The sequence below is a fragment of the Protopterus annectens genome, chromosome 8.part0 (assembly GCF_019279795.1).
Source record: "Protopterus annectens isolate FY-2018-M chromosome 8.part0, PAN1.0, whole genome shotgun sequence".
In the NCBI taxonomy this organism is placed as follows: Eukaryota; Metazoa; Chordata; order Ceratodontiformes; family Protopteridae; genus Protopterus; species Protopterus annectens.
In genome coordinates, this window is record NC_056741.1 from 419,286,062 (window position 1) to 419,312,446 (window position 26,385).

At 37.6% G+C, this 26,385-nt stretch overlaps 1 protein-coding gene across 1 annotated transcript in view; it reads left to right on the forward strand.

Annotated features, from left to right (window-relative positions):
• LOC122808845 (semaphorin-7A-like) overlaps positions 1 to 26,385 on the forward strand; it is an 851,812-nt gene that overhangs the window by 535,311 nt on the left and 290,116 nt on the right. The window contains exon 8 of the mRNA XM_044079936.1: positions 1,783 to 1,961. Coding sequence (XP_043935871.1) covers positions 1,783 to 1,961 — 179 coding nt within the window. The remainder of the gene's footprint in view (positions 1 to 1,782; positions 1,962 to 26,385) is intronic.

Below are 26,385 nucleotides of genomic sequence, written 5' to 3' on the forward strand. Positions count from 1 at the left end.
GAGCTGATTAGCTTGTTAAATATGCAAATCAGTTGAAGTAATGATATGACAATAATACTGCATTTTTTAAGAATAAAATGTAAATTGATGTGAAATAATATATTTCTACATGACAGAAGATTCTAAAAATGCTAAGCAAATAGTTACCCCATGGCGTAATGTTGATGTGACCCCCAACCCCAAGTAAAAAAAGAAGAAGGGGGTTGATGATGGTAATGAAGACACTTAGTAAATACGTTTTACTTGTTAATTAAGAGACATATACTGCAGAATAAACATTATGTATATATATAAATAAAATATGTCTGTTGCTCGCTAGTTTTGAAAATCAACATTTTCCAAGTGATCTGTTTTTAAATATATATATATATATATATATATATATATATATATATATAGATATATAGATAGATATAGATATAGATATATATATATAGGTCTACTTCATATGGTTGACAGTTCATATGGTCGAAACTCATTTGGTCGACAACCAGTATTCAAGGCACTTAACAGGGATTTGCCCCTCTCCCCAAAGTTGTGCGACCTTGGAGTTGATATAGTTAGGGGAGGTGTGGGGGGGCACAGCCCCCCACAATGCGGGGTGGGGGGGCAAAGCCCCCCACTAATATTCGTTTAAAACATGAAAATACAACAAAAACTAAACATTTTAAATGAATATAGGTGGGGGCCTTCACCCCCCACACCTCCAATGTGGGGGGCTGTGCCCCCCCCCTAACTATATATATCAAATCCAGGGTCGCACAACTTTGGGGAGGGGGGCAAATCCCTGTTAAGTGCCTTGAATACTGGTTGTCGACCAAATGAGTTTCTTCAACCATATGAACTGTCGGCCATATGAAGTAGACCCATATATATATCTATATATATATATATATATATATATACATAATCTATAATAATTCTGTAATATGATAACAAAATTCTGTCCAAATGTTCTAATAATGCAGATCAACTAAAATCTGTTGCATTTAAGCCACCATCTTGGTCAAACCTCATTTATTAATTTTCTGATGTCCACGTTATCCTTTTCAGAGTTGCAGTAGTACCTGTTCCTTTTCAGGAAAACAATGGGTGTAAGTCTGAGATTGAATCCTGGATGGTATGACTGTTCATTATAGTATGTGCATACACTCACACATTCCCTGCAGACAAACCTAACCGCAATCTGAAAAATCACCAGTTCACTTAGCTGCATGTATGGGGATGTGAGATGTAAGGAGAAAGTTGAGCACCCAGTGAAAGCCCATAAGAACACAGGAAGGGCAAGCAGACTCCACACTGAGGGCACATCCACTAGGAACTAAACCAGATGACCAAGCTCTGTGGGACAGTAGTGCTAACCACTACTTTACTGTGATACCCACAAATAACATTGCAAACCAAATTCAAAATTCTTCATTGTATGATAACAAAACACATTGCTTCTTATATGCAAATGATATGGACAAGTTATAATAGCTCTTTCTGGTAATAGTACTGTCAGAGCATTTAAAAGAACATGAATTGTAAAGAACAATGTCTGGAATAGTTTCTCTTGCTTTAATGTTTACTGTGTCATGCCTGAAAGTTAGCATTGTTCTGGTCTAGAGTGGGCATGTCTTAACAATAAAGGCAAAATAATTATTGGGAGTATGTTTATTTGCTTCCAGTAGGACATGCTTGATTTTTTGCATAAGTAAAAAAGAAATCAAATAATAGGATGAACTGTACTTGAAAATTAAAGATTATTTAAATCTGTTTTATGTTGTTTCTAACCATCAGGCAGATGAAGGACGGTTGAAAAATGTCCTACAGGATACCTTCACCACTTTTCTGAAAGCAAGACTTGTTTGTGGCTCTCGCAGTAAGTTCCTACTTTACAACAAGGTTCAGGATGCAGCCTTGTTTACAACGGATGGTGTAGGCAAAGGAACGTTGTATGGTATCTTTGCAAACCCCTGGTAAGTTTAGAGAATATGCTGGGAGGTATGTTAAAATAATAGTTGTCCATACTATTAACTATTAAAAGTTCAGCTAAATGTAAATGTCATTTTTATCATCATGAAGTAAATGTTCCATTAATCCATTATAGTACAACATATAAAGTGTGATGTAATTATTTTGCCTTTTCCCATTTGTATCTGCTTTTGCAGTTCTCTACACATTTGAATGTGTCTAAATTCGTACAATGTTCCCTTTGGGAAATTGCCATGGCATTTGCTGAACCCTGAGACCTGTTCCTCAGTGAGTGGTGGAAATTTACTCATTAGTGTTAAAAAGCAATCATTTAGGACATTCTTCTGGTTAAATTAAACAAGGACGACCTGGGGAGAAAACATATTACATTCTGGGGAAAATGAAACCTTAGATGAACGCAAAATCATGTATGTCAGCCACCATCATACTGTGTTGCAAAGGTGATGTAGATTACATAAAGCAGCAACCACTAAAATGTCAGGATACACTAGTGTGAGCTCTGAAATATAGAGGCTGAATAGCCAAAATAAGTCTTGGGGCTCCCCCACATGGGGCTGAGGGCACAGGGTGGCTTGCCCCCCTGCAGAAAGACATTTGAAATTTACTCTTCTCCTGTATTTTCGGTGGGGGGTGGTTGGCTTTTTGTCACTCGGCTTTCCAAGTGCCAACATTTCAATAGGAAGCCACATAAAACACATTGTGCAAATCGCTATCCACATATAATCTTTGCGTAGATGGAGAACAAGTATGACAGAGACAGCAGACTGCTCAGCACAGTGTTTAGTTAGAAATTGTGAATTCTGAATAAAGGTCTGCTACTCACTCCATTTCAGCAGCTTGGTATAATTACTTCAGTTCACATCTTGCTCTCAGAGAGGTATTATTAAGACTGGCAATATTCTGCAGGACTGTAAGTAGGATGGGGTAAATGGGCCAACTGCCCCATCACAAAGATCCCAATCAGTCTTCAGTACATTACTGGCATAAAGAAAAGAATGCAAGTATTGCACTTGTAGTCAGACCTGAAGTGCTTTGTGCTCCATGTGTGGCATAAACTCTAGCATTTGTTTGCTACAGTATAAAATAAAAAAAACTTTTTTGGTTGTTATACGTTAAGTACTTTAGTGCTTCATTTGCATAAAATGTAGCAAGCTGCATGCTACAAATTTAGCAAGCCATTAGCTACAGTTTAAAGAGACTGAAGAAATTTTGTTCTTCTTCTTTTTCTTCATGCTAGATGTCAAATACACTTTCTGCTGATTTTGACAAACTTTCCTGGAGTATTATATATAGTCTGGCAAATAGTACAAATTATCGAAGCAATGAGAAGCTAGCAAGTTTCATTCTGTCATCCAGCTTTGTGACTCCTCCAATTTCCACTTGCGTAGCACATGATTCAAGAGGTCATTCAAACGGTTGATTGCTTCTGGATCACCACTGGAAAATTTCTGCCTAGTGGAGCTTATTGGGCAACTCAATAACACATTAATTAAGTTATTGTGTTTGAAACAGAGCATTTCCTGAATTCGAATTTTATTACTTTTTTAATGGCGCTCTCATCAGTCTTAGATGGTTGTGACACTCAACTCCCTTAGTCAGCTATCTGAGTATGGTATTGATTGTACCACTAATAACAGAACCCCTTCTGTGCCACAAGGAAGGGTACAGCTGAATTTTCTAATGCGCTTTGACTACGATATTTATGAGGTGTGAAAATAATGTAGCCTTCCACAAAATTCTGAAATTCACAGCAAAGCTTAAAATTCCAAAGTGGACTTGTTTCTTTTTATATTGACTGTGAATTTGTAATCATATTCTGAAAAAAATGGAAAAGTTTCGTCTTTCTCTCTCTCCCTCTCTCTATTCCTTTCTTTCTCTCTCTCTCTCTCTCTCTCTCTATATATATATATATATATAGAGAGAGAGAGAGAGATAGCAAACACAACAGTCTTTCATAAGAACGTGTTTTATTGCAGTAAGCACAAGACTAGCGAGCCTTTGCCAAGAGGAACTGAAATATAGTGGAAGGTGGTACATTTGGCAATTTAAAGCTTGGTGGTTTAAAGCATCTTCTCTTATGCAATGCAATTTTAAAGTATGCAGCCACCTTCTTCGCACTTAAGTTGTCTAACTGCAACATGGCTGCTAAACTTGCACCAGCAGTTAAATACACAGTTTCTTTCTCTCTCTCTCTCTCTCTCTGTCTCACATTATTTTTAAAAACTTACTTACAAGCACACATGGTTCCAGTTCTTTACACAACAGTCACATAAATATACAGGGTTACAAGCTTCATCTGCCAGATCTTGCCCTGGTGAGCATACTGGAATGTAAAATTAAAGCAATTCAACCAAAGTCTATTTCACAAAGTCTAATCCTGACAAGCAATAGCTGCAAAGTTATACAGAATGTAAAATTGCATTGTTTCTCTCAGCAGACCTCTTGCTGGTACATTGTGACAGTATTGAGCTCAGATAAGTTTAAGTTCATCAACATACTTTTCTGTAGGTGTGAATATATATATATATATATATATATATATATATAGATATATATATATATATAGATAGATAGATAGATATATATATATATATATATTTATATATATATATATATATATATATATATATATATATATATATTGCAACTTTGAGTAGAGCAACTTGCATTTTCAATTACTTCTGGGTCCATTTTCTTCAAAGTCTTTTAGCATCGGACAGAAGCTGTGGTAATATGTGACAACTACTTGTATCTCTAACTTACACTACAAGATAGTACTGTGTTATTTTGCTAACAACTTAACAGTGGAGAGATGTGTCATAAAAACCTGCAACAAAGAGAAGTAAGGGTGCATTTAAAAGTGACTGTTTTCACTGCAATACAATTAAGTTGAGACTTGAAAAAGAAACTTGACGTTTTCTTATGCTGCTGTTTTCCCCTGTCCTGTAATATTAAGTCTGTATACATGTGTTACATTCCAAGCTACAGTAGTCTTGAAGTAAGCTTTACGAGGTAGTATCTGTTAGACTTAAGCTGCATTTACTAAATACAAAACAGTGTGGATATTCTACTGGAGTATTTGCAAATCCAAGGTAAACCATGGAGAAACCTTGGTTCAGGGAAATGATAGCTACAGAGCAGCATTTAGTAGACAGAGGGGAAAGTAAAGTCTGCCGCAAAATCATTACATTACCCTTAAAGAAGCTATCAGAGGAAGATGAGCTAGAGTCATGATTGGCTACTTTTGACCTTTAAGCTACACAGCAGAACTGCAGCAAAAATGAATGGGCAAAATTCCTCTCTTTGCAATTGACTGGAGATTGTTTAAAGCTATACATAGAAATTGAGGGCACAGATTACCTGAACTATGGTAAACCAAACAAGGAATAAACTGGCTAGAGCTGGTGTTGTCCATATAATGCAAGCTATTACATTTTACAGATAGACTTTTAATGCCTGTAAGAAAATAAGAGCTCAAATGCATGATTTTAAATATAGCACTAAACTGCTGGTAGAGGCTGAATGACAAGCAGTATATAGAAGTAATTTATGCTCAAGGATGCAAAAAAGAATATCCCTTTACATCTGTAGAGTTTCAGACCATCTTAGGAAAATAATACATCCTGTAGCAGGAATACCTAAATTAAACATTTTTTTATTGTTAAGAGGTAAGTTCCCCAGTTTAAAGCTCTGTGGAAGTTATGAGAAGAAGGGAAAGATTCAAATGATTTTTTTTTTTGCAGAAAGATAGCCTTAAGAAAGGGAATAAGCAACCAACCAAGTGTAGTATTACCTCAGAATAAACATAGAAGGGACTGTGACTGAACTGTGCTTCTAACAGGCCCTTACAAATATCAAATCATAACAAAGGAAATTGGGTACTTACGTATTATCGCAACCAGATTTTTGCTTTAATACCGCTTGCTTCCCGGTCTGTGAATGTAACTATAAATATATATAGAATCACACTGACAATGTTAACTTTATTAAAAATCATTGTTTAGATAGGAAAGGCAGTATAACATGTAAGAAATGAGTGCTTGTTTCAAGCTATGCTGTTTCCCCAACATCATGTCACTGGAAATACATTTTCCTATAGCAGTTATGTGTAACACACGTTCCATATCTCAAGCCGTGAGCCGGTAAATGTTGTTAAAGTGAAACTTTGACATTTTGCAGACAATTTCTCCCCATACTACCAAAGACTGTAAACCAGTGACTGAGCCATCCACAAGTATGCTTCCTAACATCCAGAATACATCCACAAATATGCTGCCCACAGCATCAAGAAGACATCCACAAGTATGCTATCCGAAACCTCCAGAAAACATTGCAAGAGTAACTACTCTCCAAAAAAATAAATCCGCTGCTGTCAAATGCTATACAAAACATCCAGAAAACATTGCAAGACTAACTAGTATCCCAAAAAAATTAAACCCGGTGCTGTCAAATACTACATACATATTTATCATACTACAACCTAACGCCACATGTCATATTCAGTTTAGCTGCCGTCATACAAGACGTTTACCTCTTTTTAATTGCTTAATCTGTTATGCCGTTTTACTTATATTATTTTTGCATATATTTTTTTTTTTTTTTAAATAAAAGTGGTAATTTACCCCAAAAATGTGCTGCTCCGCATGTTATTCTTCTGCAAATGTAAAGTCAGTGTTGTAATACTCCTACTTGCACTACGCCAGCAGTACAAAGAAACATTTCCTGGGCGTCCTTGATTCATTTTCAGTATGATGGGAGTGCAAGCAATGTTGAAGTACGCAAAGCAAGATTCACATTTCCACGTACATTTAGGTTATGAATTTGGAACAAACAATGTTGTTCCCAACAGAAAACATCACATTCAACTTTATTTTATTCCCACAATCCATTTTTTGAGCCAACAACCATATTACTGCAACCGCGAAAATCTGGTTGCGATAATACGTAAGTACCGGAAATCGAGTTAGTATCGAAGCTGCTAAGGTAACTACCATATGGGTATGGCTAGATGATAAAAATAACTCTGTGAATTATCATAATCCAGAAATAAAAAGAAAATACCAGAACACTCCATTTATTAAATCATTAACACCTAGCCTCAATGAAATTTGACACCTCCCAAAACTTGAAGTTGCTGTCTGGACATTTTTCATTTGAACTAAATTACTAAAATTATAGTTTTGCAGATTGCTTGTAAATAAATGTGCATATATTAAGGACATGTAAAAGTTACAATGAAACTCAAAACATGGAAGCTGCACAGTTTGCTGCATTACAGGTTTGTTGATGGATGTGTCACTCCATTTTTCATATAGTTGTATATCTATGAAATGTGTGCATGCTTACATATTTAATGGACAAATAATTGCAAATATCTGCAAAGTTGTTCTACTTATTCAAAAACTATTAGAGCAAAGTTGTCCAGCATTGTGCATGCCTTCATTTGATAGTATGGAGTACCATATAAACACCTTCTGTTTCAAGTTATTAACGCAATTATTAACATGTATCATATATATTTGCGATACTGCAGAAAAATTAATTATATTTTCTGTGGTACTGAGTACCCAATATGGGTAAGGAGCATCTGTCCAGTATTCTAACTACCAATGGGAGATGCTGCTCCACAATGCTTCCTTAGATATTGAGAAAAACATGTTATGTATGTGTAAATGCATATTTTGTTGGTAAACATTTATAAATATATGTAAAGTGGTGGAAGTTAGAAAACAGATTTCAGTGAAACCTCCTCCATCAATATAGAAACTTCACATTAACCCAAATAAGTACACTCTTCCTTCATTAAGTTATAAACAGAAATATGAATATTGCGTATATTCATAATGTGGCATGAGAATGTATCACATATTCTTATTACAGATCACCACATCTGGGTCAGCAGCCATCCCTGACCTATGTGCTGCCCTAGCCTGTGAAATACTATTCTGCACTGCTATTAAGTGCACAGTGCCTGGATTATATTTATGCATGTTTCCACAATTTATTAATAAAGCAGTGACAATATCTGCAAAGTGATGATAGTTAGAAACCTGGCATTATTAAAAACGTCTCTATCATTTTTAATCTCATAACTGGAAGTAACATATAAACCCTTTCTTGATCAAGTTATGAACAAAAATATAAATATGGCATATATTCATAATTTGACAATACAAGAAATCTCACTTTGGGGCTCCCAATGGGGTTAGTTACCCCATTAATGTCAGCAGACATTCATGACCCATGTGCTGCCTAGGCCTGTGAGGTGCTGTTTCACAATGCTACTAAGTAGACATGCCTGACATATTTGCATGCATATTATATTTATACATATTTATACACAGTAGTAATAAACAAGACCTACAAATACTTGCAAAGGGGTGGCCATTTAGAAGCTTTTCGGCATTATGTAATATACTTCTTGGTCAGGTTATTATCAGATATAGTAATACAGCATATATTCATAAACTGAAATGCAAATAACTTTTTCTCACTTACTGACAACCCCATTTAGGTCAGCAGACATTTGAGACCTGTGTGATATCTTGGCCTGTGAAATATTGCTCCACAGTGCTACTAAGTGGACTGTGGGAATCCAGCTACATATAATCCTGTGGATTTATACTTGTCAGCACTTGATTCCCCCCCCCCACTTGATATTTTTTTCACACAGCTAACGTATGTAACATATCAATGCTGTCAGAAAAAAAGGCAATGCAACACCTCCCATGTACGGTAGGGAAATTCCTACTGAAAATCAAGTCCCCTGTGTTGCAGAGAAATCTGGTACTACAACCAGAATTGTCCAGCCCACAGAGTTCACAACAATGAAGGTTTGCACAGCATCATCTCCCTTCATTACCATATTATAACAATGACTGTAATTCCACTGAAATGAGTAAATATTATGAATTACTTCTAGGCATGAAACCAAGTACAACGCAATGAGAAACATAGCGTGGCTCTCTAATGTACACCTTAATAAGTTGTTACATGCAGCAACTTAATAAGATATGCTATACTTTACTCAGCTGCCTTTCCTTATTGTCAAAACACAGAGTTTCACCCTCATCTGGAGTACAGGAGCACATTGCACACAGTTGCATCCTATGCAGTCCTATGTGTAGTTCAGCAAAAGATATATGCTGTACACTGTCATGGACTACCATGACCCATGTCTATAAATCATGACAGTTCATGGCAGTGTACTATACACAGTGCACATGATGCTTGTCCTCATGTATGCTAGTAGCGATCTTGTAACCTCAGTCTGCCCATCAGCTTGTCCTGATGTTATGCTATGTTTTGGAAAACTCTAGACAAGAATATCATTAATAATATTCAAAACAGTTTGTCTCTAGATGTAATGGGCAGCAGAATATTAAAATATCTCTAGTGCTGACAAATTTCCAAATCTTAGCAACAGAAATTTATTTTTGTCTAATGGAGTATTAAAGTTACACAGTTTAGAGGTTCCCTTATACTGCTTAATCTGCTTAATCTGACAAAACTCCTGATTAGCATTTACACATATCTTTTGAACTCCCACCCAACTGCGGGGAGTCTGCATGTCCTCCCCGCAGTTGGGTGGGTGTTTGAAAGACATGGGTAAATGGGCATGCATTCGTTGAAGGTTGAACATCGAGCTGGCACCTCGGTGTTCATGTAAAATCTACTGGCAATCATTAGCAGATCGGAGTTCCTCTGTGGCGACCTCTAACTGGGAAAAGCCGAAAGACACAACAACAACTAAAAAAAACTTTCCATTAAAATAGCAGCAATCATTTCTTCCACTGGCTGTAAAGGGTAGCATCTCTTTTGACACTATGTATTAAGATCCTCTGGGTCTATGCAAATCATGACTTTGCCTTGCTTTACTAAAGTTACAGTGTTTCCTACCCATTCAGTAAGCTTTAGCTGTTTAATTATTATACCAAACAAATTTCACATATTTAATCTCCTTCTCTGCGTTTTCCTTATGAAAATAGGTAATCTGCATGGAGTATTTCTAACTGACAGATTCTGAAGATAATTTAATTTGCTTCTCTGGCCATGATTCATAGAGATGCAAAGCACTTCCATGCAATGTGTGTGCAGCTAAGTGGAACTATGTAGCAACACAGGAAGTCAGTCATTCAATATCCAAAGGGAAACAGGCAACACAAGTGCAACCACCTGCACTTCAGAGCAAGTAAATGAGTACTTCAAGCAACTATGCAAGTAGACACCTCTGTGCAGTGAAACCCAAACCCAGAAGCAAACAAAATGTACCTATGAAAGCAACAGCTCACCAGCAGCACATTCTGCGAGCTGGTGTGAACTTAAAACACAGAAGTACAGACCAATACATCTCACAAGTAAAGTGGTACATGTAGTAGCACTGCTGTATATTAGTGTGTGTCTTGGCAGGGTTGCACAAATCAACACTAAAAACTATATAGCCATGGATATTTGCAGCTGTAAGGGTATAGTGCCCACAGATGTGAACACTTGTCAAATGTTTAAAAGTGGAGGAAAGGGGTATATATGAGAGGTGGAAAAGGAACAAAGCAGCAAACAGGAGTTTACACACAAATACAACAACCAGATTGCAGGATGAGGAGGCAGAGCAACTTTTTAGTGGGAATAGAGTCCCATTCTTGCTTTATATATATATATATATATATATATATATATATATATATATATATATATATATATGTATGGGTCTACCTCATTTTGTTGAAATCCAACTTCACTGACACTCAAAATATCGAAATTGCACTTCATTGAAGCAGAGGAACAAGGAGCATTTTCCCACAGTAAGTAACTTGTATGAGATGATGAACATTGCCCTTTTCCCAACTGTAATGCAATCTTGTAGTTGATATATTTAGTTAGGGGGGTGTGAGGGACACCTGGGTGGGTTAGAGATGGTGCGGTTAAAGTTTTGTTTCTTTTTGGGTGAATGGTTGCTTACCGTAGGAAAATGTTCCTTGTTCCACTGCTTCGATGAAGTGCGATTTCAATATTTTTAATGTCGATGAACTGAGAGTCGATGAAGTGAGATTTCGAATAATGAGGTAAGTATATATATATATATATATATATATATATATATATATATAAAGAGAGGAAGCAATATGGATAAAACAGCGTAAGAGGTAAAACGGGGTAGGAAGGGGTGGGTAGGTAAGTTTGCACGGACTGAACAGACAGATGTAGAAAAGTGCAGAGAAACAGGAGTACACACACACACACACACACACACACCATAATGGGGAGATAAAGAACAGAGAGAAACAAAAAGAAGATAGACCATGATGGAAATGGTTAAACAATACATGGGGTATAATGCGTCACACAAGAGAAAGGCAGCACATATGGCTGCAGATATAGTGAGATACAAGCAGTAGTATACTATCTGCTGATCCAGCCGTGAGAGGCACTACAGGGATCCATCAACAGCAGATAAATCATTATGACCAAGTCCACACCCTCCTTGAGGTTTGATTGCAGTGGCTAACATTGTGAATTAATCAGATTTGCAGTCCAGGAGGCATTCAATCCAACTGCTCTCTCCACCACAGTTTCCACTACCTGCTTCAGCTAAAGATGGGCCACAACAGACAGTGATCCTGGGCTAGCTGAGAGTGAGACACCAAGTGCCTGATTTAGTGAGGAAGTCCTAGCCTCATCACTTTTATGATGAACAGCAACAGCCTTAGTGAAGCAGGAAGTGGAGGAGGAACCTGTTGAGTAAATCTATTATCCAGTCCTGCAAAGAAGAAATACAATGGGAAGTTTGCTATAAGCGAGCTATTTTGAAAGTGAAATTACTATAATTAAAACACACATCTGCAGTAGTAACTGGAACTGTTGCTTTCCACACACCTCTTGCATCATTTGTAGAAGGCAACACTATTACTGTTATGTTCTGCTCATGCTGAAAGTGGGCATATTTAAGAACTGTGAAAGGTGTAATGTGTGCTGCAAGAGCAACAGCTGCAAGTTGCATTCCTAAAGCTAGGTCTCCTTAGCTGCATGACAGGCAGCAGGCATGTGTGTAACTTATACAGTAAATGCACAGTTACACATAGGGATGCTTCAGTTAGAGATGGTGCTGCATAGTCCGACCCTATAACAGGTCCCTACAGAAACCAACATCAAATGCAGTTAGCATATTGCATATGTGCCTCCACCACCTCCACCAGCCAGTGAAAATCCATACAGTAGCATAACAACTTTCTTAAGCTGATGTACACATATTCTCACCAACAGAGAAAACAGTGTCACACAAGGATTAGGAAAATATGTGGCACAATGTTATTCACTTTCGGGGCAAAGTTGCCTAATCCATCCTTCCCTGACTCAGAGATCCCTGCATTGTTCTGCCATCATAATAATTTCCATGGCTGCGGACAGCACCGCAGCCAGATCATACCAAGTCACAACATTTCTGAATGCACCATCATTGGGGTCAAGTAGTAGCTTCCTGATAGAGATAAATAATTTTTTGCTTTTCTTCTTGAACCATGCATTTTTTTCGGTAGCTACTAGCAAAGGCTGACATTCTCCCAAATCACCTGTGAAAATGATATTACTTTCATGGGGCACAAAATGATAGCCCTCGTAGTGGGATTTCTGAACTGCACAGATAATGCAACATATAGGTGTGAAGTAGCATGGTGTGCATCCTCATGCGGGTCTCTAGCATGAGCGTGCAGCCATGATCTGTCACATATGTGCTTGGCAAAATTAAGTGACTTCATTAATTATTCATGCAACCCAACATAATATGCCTTCCTCTCATGCAAACATATAAAATTGCATTGTTTTGGAGGCATGCTACAATTTTGTATTCTACGTCATGCAGATTTGGGAAGCTATACGAGGTACTTGGGCAACAGTATTAGGAGAAATAATAGTATTATTTGGATCTATAGACAAACTTGAAAAACCACACAGTACTCTTAAAGTGTGTGGTAAGCTGTGTTTGCTACCTTCCTAAGGATGTACACATTTCCACAGGAATTCACATTGCAAAAGGTTAGCAATGGGAGTATGTGTGCATATTGTATGCAGATTGTACTTACAACACGGTAGCTCATGATATTAGGAGAGTATGTCCAGTACACACCTATCATAATGTATCTGTACAGTGGCCCATAAGCCTAAAACATACATCTCCCCACAAATTTGGAAGTTAAAGCAGGGGATTACGGCTAAGAACAGTTAATGAGCTACTTCATGTGGTACAGGGTTTCATTCCCTCAGCCTTCATTTGCCTACTGTGTGACTTTAAGCAAGCCATTTAACCAGACAGTGCTTTGAAGCAATTAGAAAGTTTGTCTAGACTTCTTAATGGCCTCCTGGGGTATACATGAACTCTTGTTACCTGGCTTAAATAAACTTTAAAAAAAATTAAAAAGCTTCTACAAGGTATCTTATTCCTCCTGCTGGGTCTAAGAGCTAATGTAATATCTTCTGGGCTTAACCTTGTTACTCTTTTACATTTGAGTTGTTATCCTCCACCAGACCAAGCTCATGCACTGTGGATTATGTGTGTTTTCTTTTTTTCTGAGGTATGGTGATACTGGAGTTGGTTATGTATAAGTTCAGGGGTATGGAGGCTTGCCCCCCACATTGGAGGAGTGCAGTGCAATGTTTGATACTCACTCTTTTCCTATGTTTCTGGTCTTTTTTATGTGTTGACACTGAATATTATGAGTGCACATACTTCCTTTCTCCAGGGATGACATGATCTCAGAGATGGAATAGAACAGAATAGCAGGTAGTATTTCATCTCCATATGGAGGTAAAGTCAGGCCTGCCCCCTGACAAAGTTGAAGTTCACTGCCTTTAGTTTAGAAACACTGACATATAGCTTAATGCTTTAAATAAGTCAGAGCTTTGAAGATATTGTTCAGCAAGCTTCAGAGATATAATACTGTGCAATAAAACTTCAAAAGAAATTCAGATTTTAAAATATCTGCTTCATCCTGTTATGTATGTAGTAGCAGTTGTTCACTTGCTGTATGTGCCTTGTTTTTTTAATGCCTAGCTGTTACAAAGCAATGCTTTAATTTACACAGTGTAGGTTCAGTATTATGCCTATAGTCAAAAGAATTTTAAATGTTAATGTTATGTTTGGGAAATTAGCCATCTGCCTAGCTCTGTTAACTTTCAATCAGATATAAAATTGCTTACTGTAAATCCTGTGATAAATATCATAACATTTATGTGCTATTCATTTATTTCATTTGTATTTTAGGAGTGTTATTTATACATGGCAGAGCCCAGTAGAAATGCACCAAAAATGAAAAGCAATAATTTTTCTGTACAGATAGTTGTGTACTTAATTTATGAAAAATAAAAAAAATAATTGTTTCTAATGAGCAGAGATAAAAAATATACATACAATAGCAACCACCAAACACAGCAAAATAATAAGATACAACCGGTTGTATCTTACTGTAAAAAAATATGTATCTAATATAATAAAGGCAAATACAAATGCATTATTGAGACGCGTGAAACAAGTAGAAAAGTTTGTTACATCAACAGATAGGAACCCAGTGTTACCTTTTTATAGACTAGCTGTGTTTACTTGGGAACAATCTAGATAAATTAATCATTTTGCAGAAGAGAATGCTCTAGCAGTCAACATGAGCAGACAAACCTCAGTTTCTCATGAATGCCAATTTTGCATACACCTTCTTGACATTGACAAAGTGATGTGGTCAAGTCAACATAAGATCTTTTGCCTCTGATTGAAATCTCTAACTTACTGTGCTATGTTCTTGACTTTCTGGAGTACAAACAATGATAGCTAATGCCTTTTCAAACATTCGGATTCTAGATTTGTCATATGCCTTTCGGACAAACGCTTTGCCTGAAACAGTGGTACTAAAAGTGAAAAGATAAAAAGTGCAAACTTCATTCTTATATCTCCAAATTGGCACAGACAATTTCGGCTCACACTTACATCCAGGTATTGGTGGCTCTTCCAGAGAAAACAGTGTCTACCTCTGCACATCAGGATCCTGACTCACAAAGTGGCAGAGTTCTGCATTCAGATCTCATTTCCCTGGATTTAACATCTAGGAGGATCATCAATTAATTTCAAATAACCATCTTTTGACTCCAAGAAATGTGTTCAGTTTAAAGGTTGATGAAGAAAATAATAATTATTAATGTAAAATATTTTCTCAATGTAAAAATGACTGGACAGTGTTGCTTGCTCAATTTCACAGATGCTAGAAAACGTAACTTCTTTATTCAGTATGGATCTTACATATTCATCTACCAAGATACACTGTATGTCTGTTTCTTCAGCTATAACTTCTCACTTTACTGTAAATCAGCACTTGTAGAGAATCCTTCACATCAGACCATCAAGACCACCAGCAACAACACTTTTTGTAACCCAAAAGCCTCTACTTCTCATTTTGAGTTAATCCATACCCAAGACCTCAATTATTTTTCTTTAAAAACTCTTAGTAAAAGTAACATCAGTCAGAATGATTCTGAGGTGCAAAGACTGAAGTGCAAAGAACAGTACACAGCTTTGCATAGGGTCAAGGTATTATTAAGGAAATAAGCTTTGAATCTCATTTCTCTGAGGTTATGCAACTTTAAAGCTAATTACACTTGGTTTAAGGGTATAAAGGACAAAGGTGTGAGGGGGTTTGCTTTTCCAAACTGCACAAATATCATTTCTAGCTGAATGTTTTTTAATCAAACACTGCATTCACAATTGTCTTACATTCCATAGACGTATGTATGTATCTCAGATAATGCATTAATAGAGCCAAACAACCTAGGTAAATATATTGCCTTGTTTCTTTTATGAAAGATAGTACATTATAAATAGTCTCTAAATATAGACTCTTCCTAAGTGGTTGCCTAACTCTCTTACCTGCTGCTATGACAAATCATAATAATTCTTTCACTGGGAAGGGTAGAGCTCACTCTACAAGGTCATTAGATCCTAGGTTTCACCTTTTTCAAGAATCTTTCTGCTCAGAGTATCTGTTATTACTCATACATCTATCCACATGTTCACCAATAATTGCAAACCAGTTGCCCAGTTTACAAGCAGGGCAGGATCTAACTTGGCAGTCCAGCAGGAACTACTTTATACTGTTTCCTGATAACTGGCAGCTAAGGGTTCACGCCTTGGTACTCTTTCCACTCCTTATGCATTCCTGTACCTGTGTCACTTAGGACACAGTACAGTAGTGTGAATTATAGAACAGCCTCACACTTCTCTTGTTATAGGTCTGTTGGCTATTAGTATATAGTTTTCTCTTTACCTGTGACAAATAATTTTCATGGGTGTCAAACAACAATAATAATATACCATAACCGCATCAAGATGCAACACAACTATATATCAAGTAAAATGTGGCCAAGCCCTGCATTTATAAAGTGGAGTGCATGCAATTTTGACATCATTATATTCATTGTTGTTGATTAAACTTTGAATCACAATCTTAAAGCTGGAATTCAGCCCTGGAGGCCTTTGTGCCTCCAGCTTAAATTGCAATTGCACTTCTAAGTTTAATGTCAAGTTTGCACAGTCTAAATAGACTCCTAAGTGGTTGCCTAACTCTCTTACCTTCTGCTATAACAAATCATAATAATTCTTTCACTGGGAAGGTTAGGGCTCACTCTACTAGGTCATTAGATCCTAAGTTTCACCTTTTTCAAGAATCTTTCTCCTCAGAGTATCTGTTATTACTCATACATAGGTTCATAAGTAGGTACTAGGCTCTCGGGTTCATATCACGTTATCGAAAGCTGATAACGTTGAATGCCACAACGTCAAACCCTATACAGTGAATGCTAAAAATAGTGAAGCTGCAGAACATCGAATTCTTTCCTAGGGAAATAATTTGGTTGTCTGTTTCTGTGGCTTTGCTATTTTTAGCACTGTGGTGGAAAGTTACAGGGGTTCAGGTAACTGTGCGGTTGTGTGGATGTTAGGTCTAGGGCACGGGTTATGTGAGTTAGGGTTAGGGTGCTGGTGAGGTGAGTGTGCGATAGTGACAGAGTTTATGGTTCGGGGCAGGTTAAGTGAGTTAGGGTTAGGGCGTGGGTAAGGTGAGTGTGTAATAGTGATGGACCATAGGGTTAGGGTTGGGTTAAGGTAAGTGGATAGATAGTAGTGTTTGTACAGTTGAGTGTAGGGTTAGATGTATGATTTTTAAGTGTAAGTGTGTGGATTGCTGTTTTTTGGTGTGCCTGTGTTGTGTGAATGTGTTTCGGAATAGAGAATTTTTTCCCTGGGGAAAAAATTTGCTGTTCTGAATGTTCGATATTGTGAGCTTTAGATTATTTAGGTTAAATTAAATTGTGTTTGGTGTTTTCGGCTTTTGATGATCTGATATAAATGCAGGCTATCTGCCTGAAGGCATTTATAAGCCTAGCCGGAATGTGTTGGCTTTCGCCACCCCCTTAGATTAGTTCCCTGTGCCTCTGTCCAACAGAGCCATTGAAGTGATCCCTGGGGTAAACTTTCTGTTTCCCATCCACTCATCATGGTTTCTCTTGAAGAGGGTTAGCGAGGAGCTCTGCCTAATGTAGACTGGAATCTTGTTCCAGAGCATGGGAAGTCTCTGGGACAGGAATCTATCCCTCCAGCATGTCTTATTTATTGTTGTGGTGAGGTTTAGATCACTGGAGTGTGTGGCTCGAGGGGATATGGTTTTCTTTAGGTGGAGCATGTCCATCAATTCTGGGTTGGACATGGCCTTGGATGTCAGGCAGAGATCGCCTCTGAGTAGGCGGTATGCAACCAAGTACAGCTGAAGTTTCTTCAGTCGAGCTGCATAGGGCATCTGCTTGAGGCCAGTGATCCTCTTGGTGAGGTACTTCTGTGTTCCTTCCAGTTGTTGCAGGTGTCTTGTAAGGTACATCCCAAATGGAGCATTCTACTCTATGATGGGTCTGATGAGTGATGCATAGAGTAGCCCAATGACCTCTTTTGATCTGGATGCAAACCCTTTTGTGATTAGGTGGGCCACATAGAAGGATCTTCTAACCATTTTGGCAATGCGATTATCAAAGGAGAGGTCACTATCTACTTGGGTCCCCAGATCCCTTATTATATCTTCCGTATTTAGGGGGCTACCACCTATGTGGTAGTTTGTGGGTACTTTGTTTTTGCCAAAGGGGATGACGATGCACCTTTTGGCATTTAGCTTGAGGCCATGGTTTTGACACCAGGTATCTGTCTCAGTGATACCTTTTTGGAGGATGTCTGTGTCAGCCAGAGAGTCAATTATAGCCCCTAGTTTGAAGTCGTCTGTGAACTTGGTCAGTCATAGTCCTCCTGTGCTTGCCTGTACCTCTGAGAAGTATATGCCAAACAGGAGGGGTCCTAGGACTGAGCCCTGGGGAACACCACTTGTAACCGGTTTAGAGTCAGACCTAGCTCCCACAACTCTTACCATGTGGGTTCTGTCCGTGAGCCAGTTGGCAACCCATCTCGTGACATAGGGGTTTATGTTCAGGCTGGTGAGCTTGTCTATAATACCTGAGTGGGGAATGGTGTCGAAGGCCTTTGCAAGGTCTAGGTAGGCAGTGTGGACCACCTTTCCCTCGTCTATAGCTTTGGTAACTATCTCAAAGAAGTCCACCAGGTTTAGGAGGCATGATCTGCCCTTAACAAAGCCAAACTGGGTGGGGTCCAGTGTTTGGAGGTTTCCAATGTCTCTGTTAGTGAGATCCATGATGTTGCACTCCATAGCTTTGCAGACCAAGCCAGTCAGGCTTATAGGGCGATAGTTCCCAGGGTCCGTTGTGGCTCCACCTTTGTGGAGTGGAATAACCGTTGCTGTGTGCCACTCTGTGGGCATGTAGTCTATGGAGAGGCTGAGTTTAAACAGTGTGTTTAGGTGAGGGGTTAGTTCATCTTTGAACTCGTGTAGGATGCAGCCTGGGACACCGTCTGGTCCCATTGATGCTGTGTTTTTGGCTTTGGAGAGGGCTGTTTTAACCTGACTGTCTGTGATTTCAGGGGCACTACATTCTTCTGGTATAGTTATGGGCCCTTTTGGGGGTGAGAGGGTGGTGAAGTTTGCACTGAACCTGTCTGCCAGGATGTTGGCTATATGGGTCGGTTCAGTGTATTCTGTGCCATTCTGCACTAACTCCGAGCAGATCTGAGAATTGCCACTTAGATTCTTGACATAGCTAAAGAATGCCTTGTGGTTATCTTTGGAGTCTATGGCAATTTTTCTTTCGAAGCTAGCCTTGGATGAGTTTATGAGGGAATGTAGTTTCTTGCTGATACTGATCAGGGATGTCTTCCCTTCTTGGTATTTTACTCCTTTCTGTACTAGTTTCCTCCTACTATTGTATAGCTTGTTTATGGCAGGGGTCCACCAGACTGGTTTCCTTTTCTTGGAGGAGTGAGTCTTGGTTTTGTTTGGGATAGCACGATCCATGCATTCTTGTAGGTGCCCATTGAGTGCATTAGTAAAGGATTTTGCAGCTTGGACAGTGTTATCCTTTAGCATGGGGGCTTTGAAACTTCCCACCTCAGTTTTAAGTAACGTGAAGTTTGCTTTTGAAAAATGTTTCATGGTGGTTTCTTTGACTGGGCGGTGGTGGTGGAATGTGGATATCCAGAGTAATTAGTTTATGGTCAGATCTAACTAGTGAGGGGTTGACCTCCGGTGTGGAACACCAGTCGCCCATGTTGGTGATGACCAGCTCCAATTTGTTGTCACCTCTGGTGTGGGTGTTGACCAGTTGATCCAGGGCGTTTGAGTTTATAAATTCTAGTAAATGTTGGGCAAGGGAGTTTGTACTTGAGTAGTTCTCCCAGTTAATGTTTGGGTAATTGAAATCACCCAATGTCAGGGTGTTTGGTAGGACCTTTATGTTTCCAGGAATGCGGAGTGGGGGTCCTGGGACATGGTGGGTGATCTGTAGCAAGCTATAATTTGAATAGTAGTTTTGCCCATTGTTAGTTGCATGTGGATGATCTCTGAAGCATTGTGCTGTGTCACTAACCTGGAGTTTAATGTTAATGCTAGTTGTGAAACCTCTCATGTAGTTTACCTGGCAGTGTGTGATACATGTTCAGCATTTTATGTAGGAAAAACCAACAGGATTTTTAGAACTAGAATTAGAGAACGCCTATATGCTATAAGAATTGGACATATTAATAATGCTCTAGCTAAACATGTAATAAATCAAGGTGACACACATACTTTTAGTGTTATGGTTATAGATATAGTTATACCCATAATTAGACAAGGGGATATTAGAAATAGTACAGAGAAAAAGGAGATTATTTGGATTTTAAAGCTCAGGGCCGACAGAGGTAAGGGTCTTAATGAAAAAGCTTTACTTAAACCCATTCTGAAGTCACGTAGCTTACAAGTTTCCTCTAGATAAAGTAGATTTTTTGTTAGTATACATTTTTTAATATACATATACATCCTATACAATTTTAGTAATGCATATAGTCTTGTGTAAATAACATCATTTTGATATAGTTTTAATTATATGTTTATGTTCGCTTTGCTTGATGCCTTTAATTAGTTACTATTTAATTGAATTAGTGTGTCATGAGTTTGACGAAGCTATATAAGGACTGAGTTTTAGGACAGGTGGTTCTTGGTCTGATGAAGCAAATGTGAAAGTGCTTACCATCCGTGTACACAAAGTTTGAGTTTTATTTTATGTCTTCAGTGGAAGTTCATTTTATATATATTAAGTGGAAGTTCGTATCTTATGTAATTAGTGAAAATTCGTACTTTAATGCTGCATGGTTGCCTCTGCCATTTTCCTACTGTTTTTTATGTTAAAAAGTAAAACTACTGAAAGCACAAAATATATAAAGCACATTTGAGTGATTGCTCAAATGACTGAATTCTCATTTTTTTAAAGTGTTTGCAGGTAGGATTGTGCATGAAAATGAACACTTGAATGAAAATATTATAGCACCATCTTCCTCATGTGCTAACTCTACCCCTGCCCCAAACCTAACCCTAAACATTACTTTACTATCCCCTAACAGTACTATTACCAAGATGGCATTTGCTCTTGGTTTTCTATTTGGGTGTATGATATAGGATACTTTTAGCTAGAATACATTTTTCACATTCTTCACTGACTATATCAACTCACATTGATAACTTATAAGCAAAAATTACTAGAATTCTTTATGGCTGCCTCAAGACCTCACATTTCTTCACACCTGAGGGGAGAACTCTGGGTAACTATTGGTAAAAATACCTTGCATTTTAGTATGGCCTTCCTTTCTTCCTTGGCTGTCATTCTAAGAAGAGTGTTAATGACATGCAAATAATATCTAATAGAATCTGTCATTTCATTCTTCTGACCCCTAAGACAGAACAACACTACATCCATCCAGTGTGCAGACTGGCTACCTGTGTAACAACAAGATATTCGACTCACACTCATTCACAAAATCCTCATAAGTATCCTCTCTCTATACTGATATCAAAATTATCAGTAAAAACTACTTAAACAGATATACTCCTGTAAGCATAATGCAACTGTACTTCAAAGGTCTAAGAATAATTCTGACTGACCATACACTCTCCATTCTGGAGTGCAGGCTAAAGGAGTTTCTTCCAAGTGGCTCCAGGAAGTATGATTTTATTCTAGATGAATCTACCTTCACAAAAAAGCACCATATTCATCCTTTAAACAACCAGTGGTAACATAAACATTATTCACTGGTTCACAACATATCTCCTACAACATTTTCAAGCAAAAACCCTAAGCTTTAAACTTTTTTGCCCTTCTTCTTCTTCTTGTACATAATGTATGCTAACTTTACTGAATTAGTTTATATTGAGCTGTTTTTCACAAATATGTCTTTCTCACAGTGCTTCTTGTGAATACGCAGTATAATTTTTATTTTCACAACTGTATAATTTGTGTTGTAGCTGCCTGTCTAGATGTTTATGCAAAAATATCTGCCCAAGGCTGTGGCTGAAATGGGTCAACTTGCGATCAGTCCTCTACAATGATTAACAAATCAAATAAATAAAATAAATAAACCCCATATGTGAAAGAAAATATGAATTGCCCACACAGTCTTCAGAGGTCAAGACTGATCCCCTTACTGACTGAGCCATCATGGTCTACAAAGCATATTCTGTATTATGCCCAATTATGGCATGAGTGATCTTTCCCTCTGTGTTTGTGTGTCTCTGTCTCCCTCTCTCTCTCTCTTTCTTCTTCTTTCAATCTGTCAGTCATTTTCATCCCTCAGCTGTCGTCTCCATTTCTGTTATTTCACAGATTATACCCAATGGTTTTCACTTCTAGGTGACCTGTATTTTTTACAGACATACCTGTCAACATACCTCTCAACCTCTCAGAGCAAGAAATCTGGACAACGCCACAATGAATGGAGGGCAAATGCCCATAACTAGGAACAATTTTAAATATTGCTCTTATAAATTTACAAAGTTTATAGAATAACATGATTTTTGTTAGCATGAATTTTCTGAAGGGTATAGTCTGAAACTTAAATATCTGTCATTATTTTCTGACTTCAGTCCTCAATGATTGGCCAGTAATTTGTCAGAAAACCAAAATTGTATGAGTAATGGACAAAAAATATGACGCAAAAATCTGGTCATTCTGCGAAAATCTGGACAGTTGAGAGATATGCCTGTCAGGTTTCCCAAATTGGAACAGGCACCCCCTAATATTATCTAAATATGTATTCCATCCCTCCCACAAACTGCATATTTTTGAGAAGTTATGAAATAATAGTATTAGCGTTTTAAAAAGTAACCCAAATTGATCTATTTTCCCAGACTGTATTTTGCTTTGCCCTTAATTCAGGAGGTAAAATTTGAGAGTTGTTCCAACAGGAGATTACTTGGTTGCATTTTGTATTCAGTAGGTGATGCAAACTCTGCAAAATCTGGAAAAACAGAGAACAAATATCTCCTTTATTACCAGGGATGTTTGACATTGTTCGGTAAAATCTTTTGATGCTTCAGGAGTGTGGAATCCTGACATGTTCAGTGCACAAATGACTGCTGCCAGGAACATTACACACCAGAACTGCTGCTGAAGTAGACATCTTGTATTCACTATGACGGGATGTCCACAAGTTAGGAAGGTCTCATTCTGTAAAGAATGCAATCAGAAGGATGCATTGTTCTCCCCAGATCAACTTCCCAGGTCAAAGTGCATATAAAGCACATACAGCTCTGTGGTTTACATTACTTTTACAGTTCAGCATATGATGTTAACCAAGCTCTTAGAAATTATGTAGGAAACATAAAATGTGTTTTTTGTTGGATTTATGATGCCACAACTTTAGCCAATGTCCTTTCTCATTGTGTTATTTAAGAAGAAGAAGACTCAAAAACTTTACAGCAAAATGAAGCACAATAAGCATATAAAAATTAACCAAGTCGCAGTTTATTCGGGCAAGCGCTTTCACCACACTGATGTGGCTTCTTCAGACCATAATAACAAACATTCACTCTATCTCCCATTTATATAACAATTTAAATTAAAACATCCAATAAGAACATTTGCCCACAATTCTTCGTAGTCAATTATCCCTCATTTTTACCACGCTCCCCCCTCTCTCTATATTGACATTATCATAAAAACTTATCCTTAAAGATACATCTCATTTATACACATATTTCATAAAACAAATGTGAGCATTCCATTACGACATAAAATATAACCTTTATAATTTGCAGAAGTCATCTAGGTAACCCCCTAGCTTTAATACTGACTTAATAGACACAACTTCATTGAGCCCAGCTCCCTTGTCAGCCCTGAGTCTCAATATCCACCTAAGCTCAGCCCCTTCTGTTTTATTCTCCACCTTACCCAATCTTACTGTTTCCCTTATAATCTCAATCAATCTAAATTTAAAATTATGTTCAGATTGGGTATTAAGAACATATTTAGCTATAGCGTTGCTTATATTACCATTTCTCATACTTATAAGTGTTCTCTAATTCGATCCCTTAAGGTATGGTCCATTTTCCCTATATAAAATCTTTGGCAACACAAGCATCTAGCCAAATAAACTATATGCTTGGTGCTATAGTCACCCCTCACATAAAATTTTTATAGCTTGCCTGTGTCTGGATGTTTAAATTCACAAGAGTCCATATCAATATGCTCACAGTACCTACATTTTCCACACGGATGTGTTCCATTACTTCCCTCTTTATTATTCTTCTGCTTATCCGGATAGCATAACATCCTCTTCATAGATTGACAATTCTTATAGCAATAACTGGGGCTTAATCCTACCACTTTTCCTATCCTCTCATCTGTTAGTAAGATCAGCCAGTTCCTCTCAATAACCAGCTTGATACTATTTGTATTGCTGGTATAATACATCATATACCTTACTCCACCATAACCTTCTCTTTTATCAGTAACTACTTAACCTCCTCCATTTCTTGTCTCTTAAAATATGGCTTCACCTTCCCTCCCCTTAATCCATCCACTTGCCCTAATACCTCCTTGATTTCATTCCCCTTATACCCTCTTTCTCCAAAATTACTCCTCAACTCTTCCACCCCCCCCCCATAACCTTCCTCCATATGATGTAACTGAGACATTCTCATTCCTTTTCCTCTTATCACATTTCTAAACACCCTCCCATACTATTCCTGTGGAGAATATTATTTCTCTGACATTCCTTTCTATACAAGCTCATAGTGATAGTCAGATCCAACTGCTTAGTAATCATGACATCTAAAAACTCAATCGATGTTCCAGAGGACTTCATAATGAACTTAAGAAAGTCTGATGTAGTATATAGAAACTCCACAAATGCTCGGAACTGTTCTACTGTACCTTCCAAATTAAAAACACGTCCACAAAATGACAATAGAGCTTGATGTATTGAATGTACATCTCATTAGGGAAAACTTTTTCAATCTCCCATTGTGCTACCACAGAATTTGCATTGCTGTTAGCACAGCTCGTTCCCATGGCTACACCATGTTTTTTCAATAATATTGATCATCAAACACAAAAGCATTGTTGTTTAATACTACATTCATAAAACTACATATCAATTCTATTTTTCTATCATCATACCCACTATGGTTCATTAAATGTTTCCTCATGCACTCTACCCCCTGTTCATTCGTTATGACCGTGAACAGGGCAACTACATCTAATGTCACTAATAATGTGGAATCACTCACCATACCTAAGCTTGTATAAGTATACAGATCTTGAAGAAAATGTTTAGTGTCTCTTAATATTACATCTGATTTATTCAACACAGGCCTAGCCTGCTTTTCTATAAAAATAGAAAAAGGTTTGGTTACCCACACTCTGCCTGCTATAATAGGTCTAAAGGGTGGAGTAACCAAACTCTTATGAACCTTAGGTGAAGGTTGAAGCATTGGCACCACCGGAATGTCCACCGTAAGGAATTGCATTAACTGTGTCATAATGGAGTAGCTCATCAGATATTCATTTAACAATATTTGTATCTTCCTAACCCTTCTATTTATACAGCCTTGATTAATAACCCTATAAATCTCACCATCTTGAAGCATGCCCTTAAATGACCCATAATAAAAATCCCTATCCATCACCACTATCATGCTACCTTTATCGGCTGGTCGGATAACTATGGATTCATCCCCCCTTATCCACTCTAACGCTTCTTGTTCAAGTTAAGTCAAATTATAAAAACATTTACCATAATCACCTATTTGAAATAAATGATGCAACTCACCTTCACATATCCTGGCAAATGCTTCAATGTGTTATTTAAGTATTCCACAACTTTTTGCTTCACACCTTCAGTGACATTATCTAAAATATACACACCTGCACACACATTTATTTCTGCTGTGTACACAAGCACATACTTTGCACTTTGCTGTGCACTTACAAGGTAAGGTTCATTTCAAGTCACTAAATTAAACAAAGGCTACCCCATTATGAAGAAACAGAGAATCATAAACAAATTCATTCTCTGATGTATGTGCATAGAAAAGCACAGAAAGACCTCTCAATGACACATTTATTCATTCATTTATTGACTGATTGATTTCTGTTTAACTGGGGTAGAACACTAATCAAAGCTGTTCAGTTTCAGGTTCAGGCCAGAAAAAAAAAATTGAACGAAAAAGGTAAGAAGTCTGCAAAAATAAAGAAACCACAAGAAATATATCTATAAGAGTGAAGACTATAACATTTAATCTCTTTGACATTACTAGACAACAAATAAAAACACTTCTAAGTTGTAATATAGTTTTCAAATACATTTTTTGCATTTGGATGGATGTCTTGGTTGTTATCAGTACAATTTGTAGGATGAGAGAAAATTCTGGTTACATCTGCTTATTTCAGCATTGCTTTATACAAACAACAACAAATCAGATGAGATTTGATATGACATCACTGCGTGTCCACGTC